The sequence below is a fragment of the Ylistrum balloti genome, unplaced genomic scaffold, assembly GCF_031769215.1.
Source record: "Ylistrum balloti isolate Yb309-2 unplaced genomic scaffold, AGI_CSIRO_Ybal_v1 Utg370566, whole genome shotgun sequence".
Lineage (NCBI taxonomy): Eukaryota > Metazoa > Mollusca > Bivalvia > Pectinida > Pectinidae > Ylistrum > Ylistrum balloti.
Window position 1 is genome coordinate 708807 of NW_026782355.1, and position 27003 is coordinate 735809.

Here is a 27003-nt window from a genome sequence, read left to right on the forward strand (position 1 = left end):
TGTAAGCAATACAAGTTTATTGTTGATTAAAACAAATTGGCAATATCCAGGGAAATGCAATGGAAGCAGAAGTCTAGGAACACTAGGAGTCTTCCGTCTACAGTTGTCACATGACAAATATATTTCTCACTTTTCCCTCCTGTACAGCTAACCAGACTTGGTCACATGGCAAAAGTAACATGAGTAATGTCACGAAATTAGTACACCTACAAAAGTTTCCTCTTTATCTGTGTCTACACAAGTATATGTATAGTGATAAAAATTTCGTATCATAATAAGGATATTTTAAAGATGAGAAAAATCAATTCTCAATCAAAAAGTATAATATATAAGGTAAATAATCTGTGAAGGAAAAAGTATAAATTTGTTTTCAATAATATAGCCAGCTACGTTTTTGTTTGTAGTCCATACAACACATTCTTCTATACACAAACAACATGCAAAATAAATCATTCCAAAGACATAGTACATACACCTTCTTTATTTAAATAGGGGCAGGACAAGAAGCCGTGGAAATTTAAAGCATTTAGTTCTTCTAAAAAAAATCACAATGGCGTTGTCTGGATATTGCCATTAAGTCTTTTTATATATAAACAAAAATAGAAAAAAATATAATCGTGTGGTGGATTAAATGATTGCTGGAATTTCTTGGTCGTCGTTTTTGAATGCAAGGGCAGATGTGGACAGCCTCTCTAGGACTATGTGATGTACATATTACAACCAAGCTATTGGCGAGTCCCTCTACATTCCTACAACTAACTTGTATCTTTTCGTATATAAACGACTCTACATTTCTAAAGCTGTCAAATTTCCACCACTGTCATATCTCGCAATATTACCCCGATTGGTTTTTGTACTCCTGATTCAAACCTCTGCGCAGCTACTACTTAAATGGTAACCATGTGCCGCTAGCATTGCCTTCCCGAGCCTCAAGTACAGAATGCGCCAGGCATGGATAACACAATCGTCTGTGTCGTGTTCCGATGTCATAACATGATAAAATAACGAAATATGAATCCATGTATGTATCAATTATATATACACTGTATATAAATATAGAAATGAACATTATTTTACCCCCCAGAAGTAGTAGCTTTGCAGAAGTCTGACAGGTGTTCGAAAAGAAACCGATCACAAAAGTAACATACATACAAATACACCAAGAGTAGAGAGGTTAAAAAGTAGACCCGGTCGACCCCATCCGTCCTTACTCTGTAGTCTCTCACTCCCGCGCTGGGTCGCAATATCGCGGCAAGGTCACATAGAGATTAGCATTTCTTATAATAATTTACATAAATTTGGAATTTCTTTGTCTGTACCATTACACACATTAAGAAAAAATGTTGGATCCTTTGTGGCAGGTTCTCTTTATCAAATTCTTGCACGACGATTTGTATAGCTGTACAAAGCTGATGTAACATTTATTTTTTCCATTTGACAGTCTTTTCTTTGTCTGTCTATCCTCGTAATTTATGATTTAAATTTGGTGAGGGGAATATGTCCTTGTTTGACACATTAGTAACCAGCAATCTCAGCAAAGGTCTGGTCCAGTTCGTCACTGATTGCCTTATATCTTTCCTTCTCTGCAAGCAGCTCATCTGTAAATGGGAAATGCCACAAATCAGAAAATCTATTTTACCAATACCATAGACAGCTCGAAATTGGAATTACATTCAAATAAATTGCTTTAGAATTTGAACAGAGCTCTGAATATAATTTCATCTTAAATGAAATAGATTGTAATCAACTTATCTTCAATTATAATAATTTTGTATCAAATCCAACTTTGAATTTGAAACAGAAATTCTGTAACTTTAAAAATTTCTGACAATGGGAAAATGTTTTGTTTTTTCACATGCACCTGACTGTTAAAACAATTCAAACTTATAGCATGCCCTAGAATGAAACTTCATCAGTACTTATCATGCAAACATGTTTTGATGGACATGCTTTTCTTGTGGTGTGTACTAGACACAGGATTATAAAAGTTTCATTTTTAAATAACATTGTATGATAATAGGGGAATTCATAGTGTTTTATCTCAAATTTTCACTGTCTGAATAGCTTTATAGTAGTAGTTTTGTATATAATCTATCCTTGGATAACAAAGATTGAGATTAAAGTGCTTTCTTTTCAATCCCAACTCTTTGTCATATCTAAACTGTAACAATTGTCTTTATTGGATAACAATAGTGAAATAGGTCATCCCAACTTTAAATAATTATTTTTGTTGTCCTCAATGGAAGTTTATGTGGAATCTAACTGCTGTTCCCCTATGCAACCCCATTATCATTTTGCATCCAATTTCCCAGGGGAAAGGCAAATATATTACAAGACCATCTACCACTATGTTGGCTTGAGGGGTTCATTTAAAGCATGGATGTTAACTAAATATGATAATTTGGACTGCATAATCATTTCTTAACTGAAAATAAAATTTATTATTCGTACACTATACAAGATAAAATTACAGCACAGAAAAATGGTAGTATTGTCAGCTATCTCCAGTTACCAAGCAGGTAAACCATAGAATAGTTGACATGATTACCAGACCTTGTAAAATTGTATAGTCATCTATATAAGGTATGGCTGAGGTCTAGATGGAGGCCAGTTGATTCATGGTGCTTTCTATTTCTGCCCTCAAGGCGTTCGCTTCCTCAATCTTCTCTGCTTTCTGATCTGCAACACGTGCATGGAAAAAAAAACACAATCATGCAAAAAACACTCAAAAGGTGACACACTATTTGCCATGATGCAATTTTGTCTTGTATCCATAGTCTGGTCTGACAAACTATCTTTGTAACTAGTCGAGCAGTATCATTAAACATAATGTCATACACAAATATCACCATGCAAATTCTGTTTCTTTTTTCTCTTTCTTTTCACATGTTAATGTTTCCAACACACTATTTTCATTTCACTGAATGTTGAGTTTGTTAGAGGAAATTCAATAGGTTAGGTTAAGTGTATCAGGGACTGTACAAACATTAACAACGCATTTCAAACACACATTCTGCTTTTCTCTTCTTCATAATTCATTGTTCAAATAAATGTTAAGGACTATAAGGATGTGAGAACCATATTCCATTTGATCTTATCATCCATATCATAGCACATTAATTTTATGACTAGTTATGCAAGTTACACACAGGGTTAAACACACAGGACAAAAATGCTGTCAAAATGGTTAGTTCACACTCTGAATAATCAGTATAACAAACAATCTAATCCAAGCATTGATGTAAAACTAATTAATCTATATACCAGTAACACCTTTTCCTAGTCCTGATTAATATCTTATCTTCATTATAAAATGTTATTTCATATTTACATTATGAAACTTTTTTGTCTCCATTTTAATGTGTGTCTATGAAATATCTATTCCTAATTCTACTCAATGCCATTTTATGTTTTTACCTTATTCTGATCTATGCTATTAAATATCTATGCCTAATTCTGATCTATGCCATGAAACATCTCCTAATTTTGATATATGCTATTAAATATCTATGCCCAATTCTGATCTATGCCATGAAATATCTATTCCTAATAGTTTTATACCATTAAATGTCTATTCCTCATTCTAATCTATGCCATAAAATGTCTATTCCCATTTCTGATTGATGCTTTGTTATGTCTATTCCTAATGCTATGTCCTAAAATTTATCTAATGTTATTGATTTCTAATTTTCATCTGTCATTAATTTTGTTTCCTAGTTCTGATTGATGTCATTAAATGTTTCCACACTTAAATTCAAACAAAAGCACCAAGGCTAGTGACAACTCTACCTTTTTTGGCTCAAAATTAATATAATTTCGTACACAGATTTCAATATCCTACCTGATTTCTATTAGTTTTGAGTGAACATCCAGATGCAGTAACTAATTCATGCCGTAATATTTGTGACATCAGAAGTAACACAACACTTACCTTCAAGTCTGTCCACCTCTTTCTGCAGTTTGACTACTTGTCTCTCGGCTTCTGTGGCCCTGTTTTCAGCCTATAAACAAAATGTAACTCATTAATACACGATTGATACAAAAAATTCATGCCTTGATGTAATACTATTAACTTGTCTGTCAAACATTTACACTTAGTGCCAGGTTATGTGGAAACCTTAGTCTCGAAACTGATAAAATATAATGCCTTAAATGGGTTAATGATGTAAGAAGGGACAAGAAATCATTTACCTGGTAAAACTATATTGATTCATTGAATACAAACATTTTTGTGATAATGAATTTTGGCAACACAAAGATTTACTGGTTCCAGAGGAATGCATATTAACAAAACACCTGCAAGTCCATAATCTCCATCACACCTACCAAGTTATTGTTCACCCCCTTTCTTGTTTCAGAGCCTATGTTAGATTCACTGTTCACCCCGTTTCTTGTTTCTGAGCCTATGTTAGATTCACTGTTCACCCCCTTTCTTGTTTCTGAGCCTATGTTAGATTCACTGTTCACCCCCTTTCTTGTTTCTGAGCCTATGATATGTTCACTGTTCACCCATATATTGTGTCTGAACCTATAGTGTACTGAACAGGTAACGATAAACACTGAAGCTAGAATAAAGAGTCAACAAATATCTATGGGCAATCTGGGTGCACATGAAGCGAGCGGAGCTGTGCAGCTTCAGCAAATAAACTAAGCGTTATATATAAAAAGGAACAGAAATACAAATGTACACTTATAATTGTCTGCAGTATATGCTGAAATAGAAACCTATGTATGATCTGTATAAGATCCAAATTACATACAAGTAATCACCCTTCCTTTTCAGGTGATCATATCGTGTAGCATCAACATTTTGTAAAGATAATATTAGGAAATAAGACCTGTAGAGAAACATTACAGAATAAAAGAGACTTACATCCTTCAGGTTCTTAGTGAGATCTCTGATGGTTTCCTCGTAGCTATCCTCTCTCTGTGATGCCTATGAACAGACACAAAGCTCAAGGTATGAGAACGATATCAAGTTACATATAATTTCCGAACTATTCTAACTGGTAGGTTTTTGAAGAGAAGGAAAGAACCCATTATGGGTATTTAGGTGATTAAATGAAATATTTAGAAAGACGTCTTCCGAAAAAATTGAAAATGTAACAAATGTAGTGAGAGAGGTTTCACAGAGAAGATAAGAATTGAAAGTAAATACAGACATATGTATAACTTATAAATGTGGTACAATCTTATCATTTAAATCTGAAATTAAAAAAAAATTCATTGAACTGAAAATAAAAGAAAATTCTTCATTAATTTGAAGCAACAAAATGGCAATATGTAACTGTTTTCTATTGACGAAACAAAACAATACCAAAGAAGCATCTCCTAGAAGTGTTCACTACATCAGTGCAATGCAAATGTTATGAACTCTGTTTTTACTTCAAATCACACAATTTTCACATTCAAGATATTCCTATCTTAGTATGCCGTTTTAGACGCCGTTTAAAACTCAAAATAAATTTCAGTCTTCAACTTCACTTGTGTGATGTTATAATTACATGGATGAAGTACATATGATTTTTCATGATGCAAATTTTCTTTGGCATTGTTATGGCATCAAATTAAACTTACAAAAATATCAATTTCCCTCAAATTATGAACCTTCAAGCTACTTTTTCCATATACATGTACTAAAATTTTGCGACCAAAAACATTATAGCTGAAATATGTGATAGCCGACGAGACTTAATGGTTTATCTCCCTTAACTGGTGATTATTTGTAAGCCTACTGGCTAAATGTCCGTGTTAAACACAAACTTTACACCGAGTTAAAAATTACAATATAGATACATAATATATACATAAAATGCTTTTGTGTTCTATTTCAAGGAATAGTCGGATAGTAGATTTAGTTCATGGATGAAGTATGTATGTGTAAATGATTGACAAGTCAAATAGAAGTTCACATAAGTTGCAAACTGTGAAAATATGGGAGAAAAATATCTATCAATAAAACATCCTATTTTATATTAATCAGATTCACAAAAATGGCCTGATGACTATCCTTGAAATAGAAATATCAATGTTCTTTCTAGACAAAGCATTACGCATCGTTAGTTCTGTTTGATGCAGCCTCTAACATATAGATCGAACTAGGTTAATGACTAAACTACAGTTACACAAGCAACAGGCTACAAGTATGACGTTATCCTAAAATCACGGACTATAATCCCATCACTATAGCCATGGATGTCTTGCATCCATATCTACAATTCAGTATGGATTCTACAATGCAAATATTACAAAGCTGCTGATTGGTCAATATTTTTACCCAGTGTGGTCATAGAACTCTCAAGCTTTCCCCTTGATTAACACAGAGAAACATGACAGTAATGCATGGTGTAAGTGCATGTGTATAACTATCTAAAAAGCATATGGATGATCAGAAATGCTGACCAAACTCTAGGATAGGATTCTTGTACATAATGATATGTGTTTAAGTGAAGGAAGGTAAGAAACCCTTGTAAGCTATGGGAAAAGCCAATTCTAGCGGAGTGTTTTTTTGTCTTCATGCTTAAATTGAATGACAACACTCACATCACATGGAAAACACATGAAAGAACAAGGTTCGAGTGAAACATTTTTCTTTCCTTGCATGTGACATTCCAGTTGATATATACTGGGAACAATTAAATCTACTATCCTGTTAGTGCTAAGTCTCGCCAACTTCACATATTTCAGATATTCTCATTTTTTCATAATCATCTCGATACATATTTAAAGATTTAAATGATGAATTAGTCTCTAAAAAATCTTAACCTATAGGAATGATAAGAGAAAATGCTGGGATGTTTTCAAACTTTCCTTGTTTACAGTCACAATGCCTATTCTACCATCTAACATTTTCTATGGATAATGAGACTAATTCATCACGAGACGCTGGAAAGGTTTCATCAGCCATTTTACATACTTCTCCTAATAAACTGTACATGAGACATGAAGCTGATTGTTGTGTCTCACCGAGGGGGTGTGACCACCCAGGCTGCTGAGGGGAGGTAACTCACAAATTGTTAAAATGGTCATGAGGAGCCATACCAATAAAGGGCTGCGGTGATAAATGTCCCTCAATCATATACTCTTGTTCTTCCTTCAATTTGTACTTTTCTTTTTTTTCCAAGATGAAAAATGACAACAATGATGATTTGCTTATAGTGAGTACCACAAACAGTCGAGTTCATGCACCTATTTCACACTATAAAGCTACAGATGGTTGAGAGCATCCGGACTAACCATCTACTAATCCACCAGTTGGGATGTACAACTTCTAGAACTATCAAGTACTTGGATTTCATTCAATTTGAAAGCAAACTCTACATTACAATTATTTAACATAAGCCATATAACATGCGACTGGCCCCCCTCAGCAACCTGCTCAAATCTTAAGGTATCTTTACAGCAGTTTTGAATTATTTGTTTTAAAATTTGATCATTGCATAGGCCAAATGAAATCTTTTACATCAAAATGCATCTACATACAATAGTAAATGAATGCACACAGACGCTTTACATAACTACATGGTGCCCTCCCTAATCTACTCGGGTCTGACACAACAAGCAGAAGGCTCCATCTACAATGTACAAACATGGCCGGTACATGAAAAACTTAATTCCATCCAATCAAAATTCAAGTGTACATATCCCTGCTGGACTAAAAATTTGTCTAATTTCAACCAATAAAAAGCAGGGAAGCTATTTCTGCTGTACAGACCAGTTAGCAGACTAAGCACTCCTGATTGGTGTGTATATATATAAACATACAATAAAAAATAAGGATAAAACTCCTGAATCACTGATTGTGTACACGTCATGACATCGTGTAATCTCATCAACATGCTAGGGCAAGCAGATGAAACACCATGCGAGTGGTGTTGTTTGCCACGATACTCTGTCTACCTCTTGTTCAGAGATCTCCAATGATTTCATATTGTTGCCCACGACTTTCAATTCCTCCTCCAACTCAAGGACTTTTCTGAAAACACAAAATCATATTACTTTTACAAAGTGAATACGACATATCATTAGTGAGTGTGTCCCTAGGTCAGGCCCGCTTAGCCTCCGCCGGCGGGCAGCTTTGCCTCGCTAAACCTGGCTAGATTACACCACCTGGGCTTCTTACCTGATCGTTTTGCACCTGAAGGGTTTTGATATTTGCACCCACAACAGTGAGCTCTTCTTCGAGTTCGAGTACTTTGCTGCAATTGTACAAAAGATATGGGTTTATGTACTGTAGAATGGCATGTTGGCCCTCATTAAAATGGACAGGAATTTGGAAGTTGTCTCATTTCGTTTTGATCAGGTGTCTTTGTAACGTTGTCCTACATGGACAGTAACGGTATCTTTGGTTCTTCCAATGGCATGACAAAGTTATTGATATTAAATGTGATTTGTCCAGAATTATTTTATTTTTTTCTTTATTTTTGAGAGCTCTTCTTTTGGTGAAGAAAATACCATAAATGAATAAAATAAAGGAAAAAATTTTTTTTAAATCACACAAAAGAAAAAAAAATAAAACTGTGAAGTAAAGCTGCCGAAAATGGGGAAATTGACAAAGTAAAATGTATAAAATTGGGAATGCAATGAAAAAATGGAACAAAACCAAATCATGCTTAAATACTAAAAAAAATTTCAAATGATTCACTATGGAACAAATCATGCCACAATCAGTACACGAAACCCTATCCATTGTCAAGGTCAAAACCAAGACCGGACACTTTGGAAGAATGGAAAATTGGACTGGGAGAACACAGTTAGACAGGTTTCAGGTGCAGGCTGGTCAGATTAAATCAGGGACTGACCAAGGGAGCTCACTCGTTCTATGTAAAGACCACTCCTGTATGCACAGATCTGAGCTATATGGCCCAGGACCTGTGGTCAGTAAGTGTAGTCAATTAAAACTCAGTGCAAATGATCTAAGAATAACAGGTTAGTTGTCTACACATGATCTTGAGCAGGCAGCAGGCAGACATCTGTGATCTGGACATCTTGACACAGGAACATTGACAGGCTGCAGGCAAACACTTTGTCAGTTAGTTATACTCAGCAGGTGTCACAAGAATGTACTTGTTCTACCATACTGAACAAATCATTTGCACTGTGTTTTATAAAGGTCTTGTATCCATTTCAGAAATTTGAAAATTATGGTATATCCAGATTAGTCCTTGTGACTATTTTCTCATGATAATTTCTGTAATTTCTTGAATAGGATACAAGACACAATGTCGGTTACAAGTTTCTTATGGATTTCCAAACATGCAAATATTTTTTTAAGTTGAATACTTTTTGTATTCAACATCATTCTTACAAAACTTCCGCAATTCAAAATCCCTATCCCCAATTTCAGTTTTGGAAATTCAGTGAAAACTTGCTGGATAACAATCTATCTTTTCAATTGATTTATCTCCGTCTTACCTTGTTACAAATTGCTTCTAGCTTTTTTAACTGAGTAGATTGTTCATAGAGTTCTTCCTCATTTGCTTTGACTTTGCTGAAATGATTCCCAACAACAAACACACAAAATAAAACAGGTATCAACCATGCATGTAAGACAGGACACTCAACTGGAATCGGTCACTAGTACACTGCTAGGTTTTGTTTACAACCAATACTGTGAATCTTCAATTATTTTTTCATAAGTTCAGTCTTTGCTTGAAATAAATCTTTTCTTTTAAAATGCAAGATCTTTGGTTGAATTTCAAATCTTGAGATTAAATTTTAAACATGTGTGAGTAACACTTGTCTTATAACTTAATGATTTGTCATCTACTGACTTTTTTTCAGAAATTGTGATAACTCAATACTCCTGTCCAGTTTCATGTCGGTACTCCTAATAGTGGTTCTTGCATGCTTGTTAATTGCACACATATATATGTCTTCTTGTTCAAAGCCTTTGGTTAAATTTTCTAGCACTGGCTTAAAACTGATTTAAATAACATATAAAAATTGTTGCAGCTGTTACTTCTAGACAAGACTTGAAAATTAAGTACCAGATATACTAACTGATCATTGCTTTCTGCTGACAACTTCTTACTACATGATTAAACCTAAGTTAAATATCAGATAAAAAATTGCCTTGTGTTGCAACTATAAAAAGTAAGATATATATATACAAGATTTGGGTGAATCTTCTTCACATAATAACATCAAAATTCTGAGACCTGATATTCACCAACTTTACCAGAAAGCAAACCAAATATTTTATCAAACATATGAACTTTTTAGCACCAACATAGAAATTTTAGCAAAATTTTGCTGTTGCCTTTTGAAATAAATGATTGCACCAAAACTACTTTTGAATTTTTTCTTGCAACCTCTGGAGAGTATAATACTTAAGCACTCATGCTCTGAGCTCCGAAACATGATCCTCTAATTTATCTCTTATGGGTTTATATATTTTCAATTTGGAGGAACTCTACAAAAGGGTGTTAATAAAAAAAAGATAAAGGAACATGTTCTACAAAAACACACACAAATCATACAAAAATAAATGGGGGTGAATGTCATTTGACTGACATGCGTCCACTGTGTTTGTCCAAGGCGTGCACCATTCCAACTAGAGGAATACTCACGCATCAGCAGCCTCCAATCTGGTCTCGGCACGCTCAAGGTCCACTTCTGTAATAGCAAGCTTACGGGCGGCCTGGCAAATGACAAGAGTGGTTGTTATAGCAAACCGCAAATACGTTTATGGAGAGAGTTACATGGACAGAAGTTTGCTATATGAAGGAAAGTTTTTGCAAGGAAGACAATGTATATATTGACAGTTTATTAACCTCACACCTTACATAGGGTTACTGTGCCATGATACAAGATTTATCAATACCCAACAGGGAAATTTTAATGACAGTAAAGAACATCATACAAAGTATATGCAAGGCAATTTAATCTGAAATTACTGCTTGTAACTGATTCAGTTAATTACTTTGAAGAAGAGAAAAAAAGGGACTTTAAAGTCATGCAAATTTCATTTGAACATTGAATTTATCATTCAATAAAAAAATTAAATCATAACGATAGATTTCAATTTATAAGTCAAATTGATATGAAAAACAGAAAAGAAGAAAAAATGCATGCAAAAAATCCATGAAATGAAGAATACTAAGAGAAAAAAGGGAAATCATGCACAATGGAGAGAAAAGTCCATGATGCTTGAAAAACAGTTTTTAGAATTTTATATAGACTAGGAAAGTTAAGCATTTTCAGGAAAGAATCCCACTAGGTAGCAGGTCACTACACATACAATAACAACATGCTTGGTCGCCATTACAGCTGGACAAGAGCTGCAAATGCCCTGGACAAACGCTCCATTTTCATGCAATTCTCTGGATATGTATGACTTTCCATTTCAGTGAAAGTCATAAGAAGGCAGAGAATCAGTTTGATGATGTCAGAATTGTGGAGCTTTACATACCTGATGTAAACTACAGAAGATTGTATGATAAATTTTTTCTACAGCCTTCTATAGCTACATCAGTGAATTAATAAAGATGCAAAAACATTTCATTCCAACAATAAAATATGTGAACATTGTCTTGGATGGGTAGAGAGAGGTAGGATAAATACTATGTGTGGTTTATCTGTAATGCCTTTCACAATAATATTCTCAAATTATTTTCAAATTCATATATTCAATTATATAAAAGAAAATATGTATATATTTTGAATAAAGAAGTAAAGATCAGCATTATATCAATCCCGTGTTTCAAAACCCGTCCATTTCAAAATGTTCAAAGATCTGTTTCTACAAACACTAACACAAAAGAACTTGTTCACATGTGAAAAGAAACCTACTCCCCACACTTGGATGTTGGGAAATGCTTCCAGATCACAGTGACACCACAAAGTTCTTTATAAACAATTAAAAGTTTTTATACATAACATCTAAATGCATCAAAACAATATCATCAATAGAATTCAACTTTTTGAAAAAATCGTCATAATGCATTCAATCCTAATTCAAAACTCTTTAAATGTTGATTTGAAAATGACAACCAGAGTTAGACATGTTGTAATGTACACAAGAGACTATTATTTCATCTATACTTCAGTCCTGATATCACACTGATATCAGAAATGCTTATCAAATGACATTTTTAAAGACAAGCAAAGGACTCAATAAAGTTTTTTTTTATGAATCAACAGATTAATAGAATTTTGTACATGAATCAATTATAGATAGCTGTGCCTAGTCTCTTGTGTAACACATGCAGAACAATGAGAGTTCTCCCCCTTTATTTGGGTTGAAATCCTTACTGTTCCATGGTAAAATCACTGCAAACACACAAAAACTTTGAGGATCATCAACACAATATCATTTATGTGAAGATTATGTAACATCCAAACATGGTATGTTTAATCAGTTTTCAATAAAGTGATGATCAGAAGAGTTGTGTATGCAGTGGAAATGTTAGAAACACATATTTGGAATTATGAAGTCAGGACAATTTCAAGTGACCTTTGAAAAAAATTTTGAAATGAAATGATTTCAAAAGATGGGTGTTTACAGAAAAACAGCACAAAAATATCGGAATGAAGCAACATTAGCTTTGAAATAAAAAGTCGGCAATATTGCCAGTTTGAATATGACCTTGAAATTGTCTTTATGACCTGATCAGACAAACGATGTACACCAGATTTGTTCACAGTGTATTGAACTGGGGTAAACATCATATTACATCTAGTTGTGTGAATGTTTATTCAACATGTCCTTCATTTTCCTTAGTGAGATAGTGGCATCAAATTTCTGCGACAACATCAGAACTTCATTCATGATTATTTTATCACTATCTGACCCATCGCCAACTAAATTTATTTTAAATAAAATCTTGAATTAACATTCCACACTAAATGTAATAATTATTAAGATACATTGTTAATTTACTAAAAAAACTTGTAAGTTAAACCTGCATGGATCAGTAATGTAAATTGGATGCATTTCCAAACTGACTTAATCAGTGCTAGAATACACTTCATTTTTAAGCTTAGTTTGCAAATATACCCTATCAGTATAAAGTTTTGATTTTCAGTAGAGAAAATAATCACGATATCACTTATACCAAATGAAATTGGGCTCACACAAATTTGAATTTTAACTCGGCTGGAAACAGTTATAGTACAGCACCAGCAGTGAAGCTTTTGATTTGCTAGCTGATAAGGATCTTCCAAGTGATATAGGAATATGTTTGTTCTTTTTTTTCTCTCCATGCCAGTATAACTAAAAATAGGTCAAGTCTTCATCTCAGGGACACAAGCAAACAGATCTGGGTTTAAATCAAACTTGTAATGCATCAGGCCACTGATCCAATAAGTGGCCATTTAGAGGGATTTTTTATTCTTTGTACAGACTGATTCAGAACTAGATCCTGTAGTCATCTGTTTCCAATTTGTTTGCTAATGTCCCATGTGAGAAAAGTTAATACCATCAAATAAACACATAATTCATATATATTCAAAGTCCAAATGCAAGTTCATTCTGTAACAAGGTGCGGATATCATGACAGTGTTGGACGATGCTGTGTCAGTCCACATCCGGGGAATGTGCTGATCAGTAGTACAGGAAACAAATGGCTGACAGCCCAAATGTATCACTTATTATTAGTAATAAGGCTGTCTGCAGTCGGTTAGATATAACACAAATTTAATATCCCAAAGACAATGAGATGCAGCAAGTTTTAACAATACATATGTATTGGACAAAGAAGGCCAGAGTGTAACCAAAGGGGACTGAATGTGGTAGGGAGATGAAACTTGAAATAATTTTGTTAGCAGGATCTGTAAAATGAATGGTATCTTTGGGGAATCTAATATGCTCATTGAGATAATGCAAGATGGATACTGGACAGAAGTTTGTGAGGAAAGAGTGAGAAAAGTCTGGAAAAATAGTCACTGGATAGATCTCAGCAAGGGAAGAATGAGAAAATTGCAGAAATAGGAACTGAACAGATCCTTGCAAGGGAAAATGAGGAAAATCCAGAAAATGGGTCACTGGACATTTCTTTGTAAGGGAAAAATGAGGTAATTCCAGAAAATTGGCAACTGGACAGATCTTAGGAAGGAGGGAATGAGGAAATTCTGGAAATGTGGAACACAACAGGTGCTGCTGGATGATAGAGAAATATTTAGAACACATATGTAATAACACTTTGAAATCAGGCCTGCCTTGACATCACAAAGATGTTATTATATTTGGTCATGGATTAATATGAAGTGAATATTTTTGGCAATTTTGGGTCAAAGCTTTCAATGTTGGGCGACAAGAACACAATGGTAATCAAAGGATGATTAGATAATGAGGTAACATCAATAATTAGGCAGTTTCTAGGCAAAAAATGTGGTTTACTCATATTTCAGGAAAGGGTTTTAATACAAATTTTGCTTGCATCTTCACAGGGTTATGTTCAAGGGAACAACTCAGTGTTCTCACTAAGTTTTAGAACAGGATTTTCAGAAAATGATTGAATCTTCACATGGTATGATATTAACCTATCTAATATATGCTGGAAAGACAGCTAGTTGAAAATTGATGATTAGCGAACTGTTATTGACACTAACTGACTTTTAATGAGAACACTGAACAACTGGAGACAAGGGCCTGACAAACCAAACATATGTCAGCAAGCAAGAAGTCGTCACCTCATCAAATTTAGTGTCAGCATCCTGTGCAACGTTTTTAGCAGTTTCCAACTGTTTTTCTAGCTCATCAATCCTCTCCTCATTAGTGTTATTCTTGCCTTCAAGTGCCTTGCGATTTCTAGGGGCAATGAATATTAGTAAGACATGATAGTTCCTATCTGACTTACACAGAAGCCACCAAACGAGTAGCCAACAACAGATCGGCGAAAGCTTGAGCTGCAACTGAACAGGGCTGTTGGGATATGTTAGTAATGTGTTCATTATAATGCTATGTACTGCTCTGAAACAATAGGCATGGTCTACAAATAGATACAACAGCTCAAAATCTTCAAATATCTTGAATCCAAGAATGAAACCCTTGTTCTGAAATTACAACTGCTCACAAACCCATTCATTACAAACTAAACAAAGTTTTCTTAAATTTTCATAATTCAAAGATTTTGATTTCCGAGCTGATATCTGTGAAAACCATGCCTATGACTAAGAACATGCTAGTATGTCATTGATCGATACTAAAACACTGTATGCTTGAGGATATCAGTCACCTCATCGTATTTACGATCTGCGTCCTCCGCAATATACTTGGCTTCTTTTAGTTGTGCCTCTAGTGCGTCTATCCTTTCATCATCCGCAAGGCTCCTGCTTTCAAGCACCTTGCGACCTCTGTTGTTATTCAAAAAGAATTTCAGAAAATGAGTACACATAATATGTACCTTTCTTATTTTGCTGGATTTCCTGACAACTTTGTACCCACCCGTGATCGTCCCTTCACCCAAAGAATATACCAAGTAACCAAAAGTTGGTGACATACTTGCATCCTTTCCACAGGGAAGGGGAACAACCGGGTTGGGGAAATATTGACATGAAGTAAATACAAGGATAGTTAACAAAACACAAAGCTTGGAAATTTTCTGTAAATAAAATTTGAATTAGTATTCAACACCTGAAAAGTGATAGAAAAAATATTCATTAGAATCCAAGGCTCTGAAATAAACTGAAAACCAGATTAACTTTTAGTAGTAAATGTTTTGAAAGAATCTTATATTGAATGAAACAAGATGATAAGAATATAAGCTGAAGAAAAAAAGGTAAAGAACAGAGGATAGCTGTACAATATGTGACGACTAGGAGACTACGATCCACTGAAGCAAAAACTAGCCCGACTTGTTTGCCTACCTCCTCATACTTCCGTTCAGCCTCATTGGCCGAGGCATCTCGTTCTTTTAGAGCTTTTTCTAGAGCTTCTATCCTATCGTCATCAAGGAATGCTTTGTTCTCTAACACACGTCGGGATCTGTAAAAAATTAACAAACATGCAGACACTCTCATTGCATTACCTGTATCCATGTCCAGAGTTCCCCAGTCCAGCTTTGGTGAAACCTATACAGTACATGTTTGGATACATAAAATAACCTGTTTGTGTTATCTCATACACTTACATCATCTCTTTCCTTTTCATGGGAGTCTGACAGATCAGCCAACCACTTAATTTTGAGTTCAAGCATCTCAATTTTTTCTTCGTATCTGCGTAAAACATCTTGCAGTGTACGGGATTCCCTGGCACCATGAGCAGAGTATTGTCAACAATATATGGTGTGTACCATTGCAGATTATGTATATGGAATTAGTTACTCTTTTATTTCATGCCTAAATGATATATAAGATATACTTTATCATTATTATGCCTTAAATTATCATTTCTTTTAAAGTTTTGGTAGTTTTTAAACAAATTAAGTAAGTTTTTTATCTTGCATAAAACCTGTATTAAGTTGATACTATAAACTAGATGATTTAATGTCATAGTTGCACATGTAAAGATTCATAATAGTAAAATAAATATATATGTGTAACAAAGCAGAATTACAGTTTAATAAGTGCAAGGGTAAAGACCTATTGCTTTCAGTACAAGTGTTGTTTTTTAGAAACCAGAACCCGATGTAAATCAGTCTATTGTAAAAATATTCAGTTTGCATGATATATGTTTTAGCCGAGAAGCATGCATTAAATAGCCAAAAGCAGGTTGTAGTGTCCAGATGTATAGGACAAGTCTTTTTTCTATTATGGAAATGGTGTTGGATATCCTTTATTTACATTAAAATCAACCAAATTAGATGCACAAATGTGTGACTTTTTTGTTTAGATATCATCTTATACTAGTAATTTTTTGCCCCTACTTTTCACTGCTCTTCCTCGTGTCACGAAATTTAATATTTCTATGGTCTAATCAGAAATAGCCTGTTACCATTAGTAAACTGTGGTCTTTATATAGTACATGTTCATCACTTGTCAAGAATGCTCAAATTCTTCAATATAGATGGAGTATATCAAAATTACCTGCATCCAAGTACCTACCTTCACCATCCAATATGGCTTTAGAGAAATCCAATATTTGTACCTAATCACACGCATGCTTTTCACAGTGAACAACCTCAACAAAGTTTTTGCATGTTCTCAAAACCCAAGTAAATCTTCCCATTCAAGACGTTCTTGTTAAAATGAGAGACAACTCACAATCCTTTGTTGAGATAGCACACTATATTCATCAAACCTTACCAAGTTTTTTACATGTGGTAGATATCTGCATAAATTGCTTAAATTTCATACTGTGGATACAGGGTGTTTTTACCTTAAACATGGTACTAATACTTTGTCAGATCCCTGCATGTTATCAATTAAACATGTCATTATCATAATTATCCAATATCCATGTTGATCTAGAAGAAAGTTTTGAGTAGTTTACAGATATCCATCACAAATTGATCATTTCATTATCAATTATGATCATTCAAAAACGTTTTGTTTACATGACATGAACTAAAAATAAAACATACAAAGACAGAAGTATTTGTGAAATACCAAACAGCAGGTGCTTATCTAATACGACATTGTTAAAAGTAGTAGTGTCACTACAAATCTACAACAGCACTCTGACACCCCACCTCATCTCATAAAATATACTCCTACACATTTACTTCACAATACTTGATAAAAATTTTCAATCTCAAAGAATGAAGATTTCCTATTCACCAATTCTAATTGCTTAAACCCTCAATCAAATCCAACCATTGTAAAATAAAGTCTGAGTTACAGTCAAGAGCTCACATGCACATTAAAACCCACCAGTCTTTTATTTCATTCTTTAGTGCTGACTTTAAAGGCAGAGTTTGAAAAGCACCTGCTGTTTCTGCTATATTAAGACATGCATGAATTACATAATAATTGAGACTCTGTAAACATGAAATGCGTTAAGATAAAATACACCTGCTTTATCAGAGGAACACGGAACTTTATCAGAAACACAGTAGTACCTCCACTAATGTCCCTTCCACCTTCTATATAGCATTCCTCTGATCAAGCATACCAAATCAGATCAATATAACTGGGTATAGTAGAAATGTCATCTTTTAAAATAAGATATACATTGTGCAGCACAAGTTTTAATCTCTAAATTTGTTCAATAAATATTTAACTTTTTCAAGTGCCAAAACCAACCATTACTGAACAATTCTATAGTAATTATTATCACATAAGGAAATTGCTTACAGACTTTTTTCAAGTGTGAAGCTATATAAAATTGAACACATAGAAGAATTTATAGAAGTATTCAGAATAAAATTTTGTAATGTGTTTGTGGCGACAATACCTCTCACTCTCATCTGCAGCTTTGGATGCCTCTTCCAATTTCTCTGTGGTTGAAGTAAGCTTCTCTTCAGATCTTTCATGATCATCTTCCAGCAGTTGGAGCCTTCTCTGGAGTCCAGCAACATCGCTTTCTAGCTACAAAGTGAAAACATTCACATCAGTATCTCACTTACATTGGTATTTCTGACACAAGCATCAGATTTTTTTATACATTTAATTATCAAACCACTATATACCTGTATACATAATGGAATACATAGTGTAAATTCCTAAGTTCTCTCATCTACATAACTATGTCTAGAAATACAATAACATCTAGAGCTGATACACATTTCATTTCTGATTAAGATTATATATGTAGATTGCATTCTAGTCTCTCAACTTCAGTAATGACCTTGACCTTCTACAAATCAATCCTTTTCTCTCCATTATGAGACTGTGGTATACCACTAAATCTTGCTCTGCAACAGATGTTGATCCTAAAAGAAAATCAGAACGGTTTATTTCTTTTTCTCTTATATTCTTTAAATAACTATCCTTTTTGAGCAAGTTTAGGGAAACTTTGTGTGTACGCTTTATGATACTGGTTGATTGGCTCACCTGTGTAACCGACCTGTAGGGCTAATAAATGGTTACTATCAGCAGACTAGAAATTTACCTGTCTTAAGCTAAACTGATATCATTATAATAACAACTTATCCCACACATCTGACCCAGGCACTTTCTCTCTCAGCTTTCAGTGATAACATTTCATGGAGGTTGTGAAGTAGAGTCTGATAGGGAACAAAGACCCATACACATTTATACTACTGCACACACAAACACATGTATACTTAAACACCGGAACAGGGTTTTATTAAACACAAGTGGGAAAATGTTAACAGGAAATTGTGATTTAAGCTTATCATCAACTTTCCACAGGGCAAAGACAGAGAGTAATCACTTTCTACCAACAGAACAGTATGAAGTTTTTCAGTGGCAAAAGCAATACATGTCCAATAAAAATAGTTTTTTTCTTAATAGCTGAATTACTTTGAGTCACAGGAGAGACAAAACAATCAATAAAATTAATTTGAATGGCTATCAACAAAATTAAGGAATATAAATAAATGACTAAGGAATATTCACATATAACTACAAGGAATACATTTACAGCAAATGGATATTAAAATAACCAATTAATTAGCATAAGCATTCAATACCAAAATGTCTGAGATTACAATGTTTTCTAAAATGTAGATCTATGATCCTAAAACCCATGTCAAAAATAGCACTGAGATCACTTAGAAATTCCTATTGAGCTGATTTGAAAGTCACGCTTGAAAAGATTTTACCAGAGTCGTGTCTCTAAACTTGCAGTATGATACAATTATACACAAACCAGTAACCCCACCCTGTATACAGTATGAACTAAAGAGTTTCTTTGTTTTGGGTCTGATTAGTCATTCAAGACAAGGAAAATTTTAAAAGTCTTGGTGTGTATATATCATCAACTGATAGTTTGCAGAAACAAGCTGGGGTCTGTTTATCATCGAAAGAAACAAATATTCCATCCAGCCTTCCACCTGACAGATATGACTTGCAGTAATAAACCACACAAATTGTGAATCATATAATCTATTCTTTATACTGCAGATGTTCAACAAGATCGAAAAATTATAATGACGAGTGTTTTTTTAAATCAAATAAATCCAAGCTTTTCATTATAACCCATTTTTTCCATTTTGTTTCACTCAAATGATGACCAGTCTTGGTATTAAACTGTTACATGAACTGACAAGGTCAATCATATCTGTAATTACTGTAACAATGCATTTATATCCATATGACTACAAGGATGTGCCTCTAGGCTTAGGAATGAAGACAACACTAATAAAACAATGGAATTTAGTACTTTATCAGCTACCTATTAAATTAAGGCCAGGTTACAGAGTAGTAAATAACAATATATCATCTTCACAAATGCCAGTTATGTAGTTACATTCTGACTCAAGGTCAATGACAGTTTTTGTAAATACCAGATGACTTGTTGGAGTGTGCCCCCAGACCAAACATAAGATGCAATCATTATTACCACATGTTTAGCACAAATGTGTTCAAGGGCCTGAATACAAGCTTATCCTGGGGCAAATACCAGGTTTGGGTTTCTTGTAAACATAGCACAATTAGACAGGTTTCCTGATATCTGGCAAAAGATCTCATTCCATTTCAATTACTGTATGTTGTATAACATGATGGTGCTGTTCTTAATTTGTATATGTCATAGTGAGTTAGTCACCTAAAATAAACCTACAGCTTGAACTGTTCACTTCACACACTACTGAATTTTATACTTGCATATGCCACGAATATACCTTTGAATGAAAAATGTTAATAACTCAAGGAATTTAAAGATCATGAAGTATGCACATGTTACATTGAATGGTGCTTTCCCACTTGTAGCTAGCTTTCAGGTTCACATAAAGTTTTCCACTTTCGTGGTTTTACTACATGTGTATGATGGCCCAACACAATTTAATAAAGTGAAAACATTAAAAAAAATACATCAAAACCAAAGTTTTATAAAGGTAAAATTTCTTTCGTTAATGAGACAGTCCTGTGAATTTCTTTTAATTCTATGTTATTATTCAAAAACTCATCTAACAATTTAAAATACTCGCAGACATAACATCCTGTAGTCTAGTGTCCCATATACTGTTCCGCTTGGGTGAGTCATAGCTACGTAGTCCATGAAGTCTACAGGTACAGGTATGTTAAAAATCTCTCCTTATTTTTAGGGATTAACATCTGCTTGTGCTATACTATGGCCAGAAGCTCCAAAATGAGGTGCAATGCTATGATTCAAACAAAATTTAAGAAAATAATCTTAGTATGTCACTAGTATTTACAACATACAAACCTGTGAGAGTCACTCTCCTGTATGTGGTGTTAACATCAAAAACATTACTTAATGTTGACTTGTGATTTATAATGTTAAATTAAAGTTACAAAATAAACCCTGATGATTGCTTCTGCTATAACCACAAATTCAATTTCTAGTAAATATATCTACATGCCAAGACACAACTGAATTTAATAACTGTTTTCTTTTACATATATAGCTGAAATGGGTATCTTTTCCATTTTAATCTGTTGTTTCAATTGTATTATTATCCGATTCTAAGGACCCATCTACACAGGTCAATTAAGTACCAAGAAATTACAGGTATATTACCGCTTGAAAACATAATGGTTAACATGAATATTTAAATTCTTCCCGTCGAACTTACATATTTCTTAGTTTGTTTGAAAAGAATTTGTTGCTAGCGTTTTAGTAACATGATTCCACATCTTGCCAGAGCAGTATGTTTTTATACATCCTGTCCCCCTTCATTATGTCTAGATCAACATCATGTTAAGAGTATATAATTTATTATATGTAGACTATCACCGACAATTCTTCCCTAAGAAGAAAAAGTTCAGTTACATCTTGCACCTATTTCATATCGGAATAAAAATTCAAATGCCCATATATGGACAGTGACAAATGCCTTAGTTAGAACTGTTCAGTGCAAGTTCATGGACTGCGTTATGACCCCTCACTGCCGCAAAACAGGAAATGCCCAACCCATTTGCCCGGCGAAAAACAAGTGGTAGTTTTAATGGTTGTTACAACTTGCAATACCAATAGACATTTACTATGGTATTTAAAAGCTTATATTCTAAATCAAAGTTTCTGATACAATTGAGAATCACACACTAAACACAACAAATTATGGTTTTAAAATTACAGACAGTAACGAGTTATCGCCACTTGAATATCCGCCATGATTGCCGGGTGCCTGCCCGATCACGATTATGTCATTTCAGAGTGTCAAAATCATTAATAAAAAGCACATGTAATAATTAAGAAGCTTGACAAGTGTTATCATATAAAAAACTACTGGAATATGTCCAAAACATCGAATGACCGTCCTTACAATCAATAGACCACCATTATTTAACATCACCTACGTGTGAAGACCGTTCTTCCTCTGCTGCAAGTTCTCGATCTTTTCGTTCAAGTTGGTCTCTAAGGTCTTCGGTTTCCTTCCTAATCTTTGTCATTTTGTCTTTAAGTGCTTGCAATGTTGTCGCCCCTGATCCATATCGACTATCCATTTTGAAAATTTGTACAGTCCACAAACCTGAGTATATCGGGTCTACTTGTCACATACAGTCCTGAACACTACTTTATTGGTAATACTCTACAGATGTGACGACAGAAAATAGGTCCGACGTGTTCGTGATCTGATCGAATCTTATTTAAATTCTATGTACACCATATAGCCATAAATACTCTCAAACTATGAGTAGGAACGTAAATATTTCCCCTGTTAGAATAAAAGATACTTTCAGAAAGTCTGACTCAAGCACTATATTCATACGCCCGGGAAATGCACAATAAATTGTAATAATATCATGTGACCTATTTCAAGCAGACACCTGTGCTGTTGACACAGGAGAGTTCACTCCCTCGTTAAGTGTTATTTGCCTTATATGGCATATGACCTACGATAACCTTTACGAAATGTAAATACGAGCTTACGCTTAACTTACTGAGTTGGAGACCTGTTTGAGTAATAAATTTTACATGCAAATATAATATTCACTAATTGGACAATTAGTAAATGGACATTTTACAGTAATATACAACAATGTTCAATAATGTATGAGAATGTATTTAACAGCAGTTCATTATAAAAACAAATTACCTGCCTCCCTTTTATACCATACATTGTTATACGTCAATGGTTTTAACAACCAAATTGGTAACACATAATTTGTAGTAAAAGTAGCATTACATATTATTAGCACGTACGTGATTATTCTCATAAAAAATGTTCATATTTCAGGGTGGCATTGAAAAAGAGATATCCACAATTATGAAGATATATCTTTAAAAAATCATAACAGTAGTTGAATCGTATTTGAAATTCAGTTTTAATAACTAATATTGAAACACCTTCGTTTTCTATTGAAAAATTAATGAAATAATAAAAGTGACATTTTCTGTCTACATAACGAAACAGTAACAGTGAAGTTAACAGATATGATTAAGGTTGTTTCGATGCTTTTTTTTTTTTGTTTTTTTAGCTATGATATTCTGAGTTATGACTTTGATATATTAAGAATGGCTCTCCGTTTTCTCGTCGGTCCCACCACCCTTGAATTATTTTGGAGGGGTGCCAGCAGCTGTACATGTAATGAGGAACACGAGCCACTGTCAGTACGCTAGCGGGAGGAGGCGGGTCAAGGCCTGCGGAGGTTGTATCATCTCCAGTGCTTCATCTTCTCCACAAAATGTCGGCAAAAGCAACCAAACTTGGCAAAACAATCTCGATTTACTACACGATTATTTTCGTTAATAAATTCTGATCGTTTATTTCAACGCCCCTGTACCAGATAAGATAAATTGTATCTACAAGTGTATGCTTCTGATTTCCATTGGTGGTAATACTATTATACTACAACATCCCTTGCTTTTGGATGGTTAGTTGATTAAATATACCAAAAACAGAGATATCAAAATATGATAAAAAATTATACTCAATTATGTGAACAGAACAGCCATGCACCTAATATCTCATGCAAAAAACTTTATTTAGGACACTTTTGCCTACCCGCTTTAGCGATATTCGTAATTCGTTCTGGATCTCGGTTCCAATAATTGCAAACTTAATCATAGTGTTGGAGTGAAGGCCCATTGGCAGACAGACTATTGTAATACCCCCGGGTCTCGAGGGCCGGGAGGAACTCCTAGGAGGGCGTGAAGGGGTCGGGGCTTCCCCCTCATCCCCGGAAAGTTCAACATCCGAAAATATTGGATCATTATTGTAGATTATCCTGTCAAACGGGTCCATATAATCTGGGGCATTTCCACCCTCTGGTTCAGGTCGACTAGAAGAGGATCGCTTCTTTTTCTTTTTCGTTTTCTTATTTTCACCATCTATATCTTCACCAGTTTCGCCATCTTTTTTCTTCTTTTTCTTTCTAATTTTCTTTTTTCCCGATTTATGTTTTGATTTTATTTTGTCCTCCGTATCGCCCTCAGGAATGTCCGGTGCGGGTGACCCCGACACAAATAATTCCGAAGTTAAGTCCTGAGAATTTGTTGACGTCACAGAGTCTTGCGAAAGTTGAACGGAAGCCACTGATTCCTGTGAAAGACCGGCTCCAAGGTAATCACCGTGCTCCATAGCAGAAGAGTATTATTAAAAACAAACTATCATGATTTGTTTGAAAATACTATTTCAATTTATAAGCATCCCAAAATCCATAAAATATTTTCACACGATTTGTAAACAAATCCGAAGTTCAAGAGTTATACAATAATCTCGTATATTGATCACAGACGAACAAATTCCTTGCGGAGGGGTGATATCCACTACATGGAAAAGCTGTACTCCTTCTGAGTGGCAAGCATTCCTCGCGTTGTATTCCAAATAGGGTAGTGGTGACGTCACGAGCTACACTAATGTATGAATCAGTGAGGCTAGCATACACTACACAGCATCGTCTGTTATCGCACATAAGCCGGTAATACAATACACCCGCCCGCCGACGGAGGCAAGCCCAGCACTAATACATTATATAGAAAATCCTCTTACCAAGTAAAATCCACATGTCATAATTGGTTGCAGCCGATAATATCTGTACCGACTTGGTATTAATAATTTCCCATCAAAATTAAACAAATCACAAACGGTCAACACACTTTCCGAAGTATCAGAATAACATTTGGCATTTTTCAACAAGGATGAGTTCCCGTTTCCTGTACTTATAAAATCGCCATGGGAACACCACACGAGCTGTTAAAGCTAATTGATAGCAATAAAGTTAAACACAAAGAGAGACACATAATTAAATAAATAGAATGCAACGAAACTGAAAGCCATGCGCAGAGCAACAAGGATGGACCAGACTTAAATGTGTAATTATCTATCTACAAAATTGGGCAATAAAATGTTCTATTGGTAGTTAAAGTTACTAATGTCATCCTCAGTGACAGCTCATGATGGAAATCAGTTACGCCCCGGCATATCCTGCTAACACTTTGGGGGACAGTGAGGGGTGCGGGGCTATGGGGCGTGGTTACTTACCTGGGTGATCTGTTTTTCTGAGTTCTCGAGCTTAGTGTTTGCCTCTTGCAACTGTTCGTTAGCTACATCAAAGTTGTTTTCGGTGGTGGTGAGTTTCTTCTGGAGATCGTTGAAATCCTCCTCCAACTGAAAATATAAAACAATTCGAAATTGAACCCAAATTTGTCGGTGATATTATTAATTGTAAGTGACATTTGAACAACATTATATATTTGTTACTATGTGTAGAACGTGTAAGTAAAAACGTATCTGTACTATAGTTGTGAAAGTTTTTTTCTTACAAATTCCAAGTTCAAATGACGACTGTTTATTGTGAAGTTACGAAATAGTTTACGTCCAGTACTGAAATACTCCGTACTTGGTAGCATGGTGATCAAAGATCATCTTTCCGTGGTCTGCATAATATGATGATGCCCATATAAGGCATACCTAGAGTTGCTGTGCTTAAACAGTCAAAATGTCTAAACAAACTTCTGACATTGACATTGTAGGGAAATGTAACATTCATTATTATTTTCCAAACCGGATTAATGCTTCATAAACTTCTAATGTTTTATTATTATCTATATTGGTCGGGAATCCTCGTACATTAACATACAGGGGGATAGTCTATAGCTACCTGCCGTGCAAGGTAACAATACACCTGAAAGCGACACACGTGCCTGCGCATGCACAGTGACAATGCTAGCGCTGCATCCGGCCCGCCATTCGGACCATATATGACAGAAAGAGAGACCAGAAACTACCGGTTAGTATATCTACGATAGCTAAACTTGATATACACAGAAACAGCAGTGCAAAATAGAACTGGTTGACTCTTTTCTTGGGAATTCATGTGACGGTACATGCATTTACAGGAAAGTTTGACAAGGGGTGTTTTGTATAACGAGTATCTACAGCTGGAAACATGTATAGCAGCAGAACGTTTTGGCGATGCATTAACGTGCGAATCGGCGAGATTGAGGGGTTAGTGGTTCTATAATCAATTCCAGCCAGAACAGATAGCAATAACAACATCCCCATCCTTGTAGCGGATCAAGTTTCAAGATGGCCGATCCCTGTGACCTTGCTGTTCAGCGATAATATCGTGAGAAGGAATTTTTTTTACATGTGAAAAGATATATCGTGGAAAAAAAATAGAATTTAGCACTTTATTTTAGCGAGTTTTCTCTTTGTCCAAAGACATTACATACATGTAAATCACACAAGAAAACTTTCAGAAGTTCTGTCGAAACATTTGGCAGTTTTCACACCATTATTGGCACTTAGCGTAAAATTAACGGTCATTACAAGACTTTTGTGACAGATAGTAAATTTTGACGTTACCTTAGCCTTAGCTGTCTCTGTTTCCTTCAACTTTTGCTCCATCTGTTCAGCCAGGTCCTGGGCATTCTCCCTGTCGACCTTCATGGCCTGCATCTTCTTCTTGATAGCATCCATTTTGTTTGAGAATTAAAAGGTTTCTAAAGAGAAAAAACGAAGAAGAACTGTGGAGCAGAAGGGAAATGCTAGAACAACTGCAGACGAGAGCCTCCCTGACTTCTGCCTTTCAACGCACACACCGTGCTCCCAGAGACTCGAAAGGGCTATGCTGAAGTAAACACAC

The 27003-nt window shown here is 34.8% G+C and overlaps 1 protein-coding gene across 2 annotated transcripts; it reads right to left on the reverse strand.

Moving 5' to 3' along the window:
- LOC132556347 (tropomyosin) lies at positions 1–27003 on the reverse strand. Of its 2 annotated transcripts, none has more exons than XM_060220739.1 (9): positions 26724–27003; positions 25398–25523; positions 18278–18411; positions 14635–14752; positions 10572–10642; positions 7900–7975; positions 4874–4936; positions 3932–4001; positions 1–1598 (listed from the first exon to the last, which is right to left on the reverse strand). In XM_060220739.1, exons 1-9 carry the CDS (start codon positions 26835–26837, stop codon positions 1516–1518), a joined length of 855 nt encoding a protein of 284 aa, XP_060076722.1. In that variant the 5' UTR covers positions 26838–27003; the 3' UTR covers positions 1–1515. The 2 variants fall into 2 exon arrangements, with proteins under 2 accessions (XP_060076722.1, XP_060076721.1); XM_060220738.1 differs by lacking the exon at positions 7900–7975 and adding an exon at positions 8123–8198 and having other exon boundaries at positions 26724–27002.

What these genes read in the sequence shown, in the direction of transcription:
- LOC132556347 (XM_060220739.1), bottom strand. Translation starts at nt 26,837, where the DNA reads ATGGATGCTATCAAGAAGAAGATGCAGGCCATGAAGGTCGACAGGGAG. An exon ending in CAGAAAAACAGATCACCCAG is followed by an intron (nt 18,412 to 25,397) that starts GTAAGTAACCAC and finishes TTCACTTTGTAG; the next exon opens with CTAGAAAGCGATGTTGCTGG. An exon ending in TGGAGATCTCTGAACAAGAG is followed by an intron (nt 4,937 to 7,899) that starts GTAGACAGAGTA and finishes GTCTGTTCATAG; the next exon opens with GCATCACAGAGAGAGGATAG.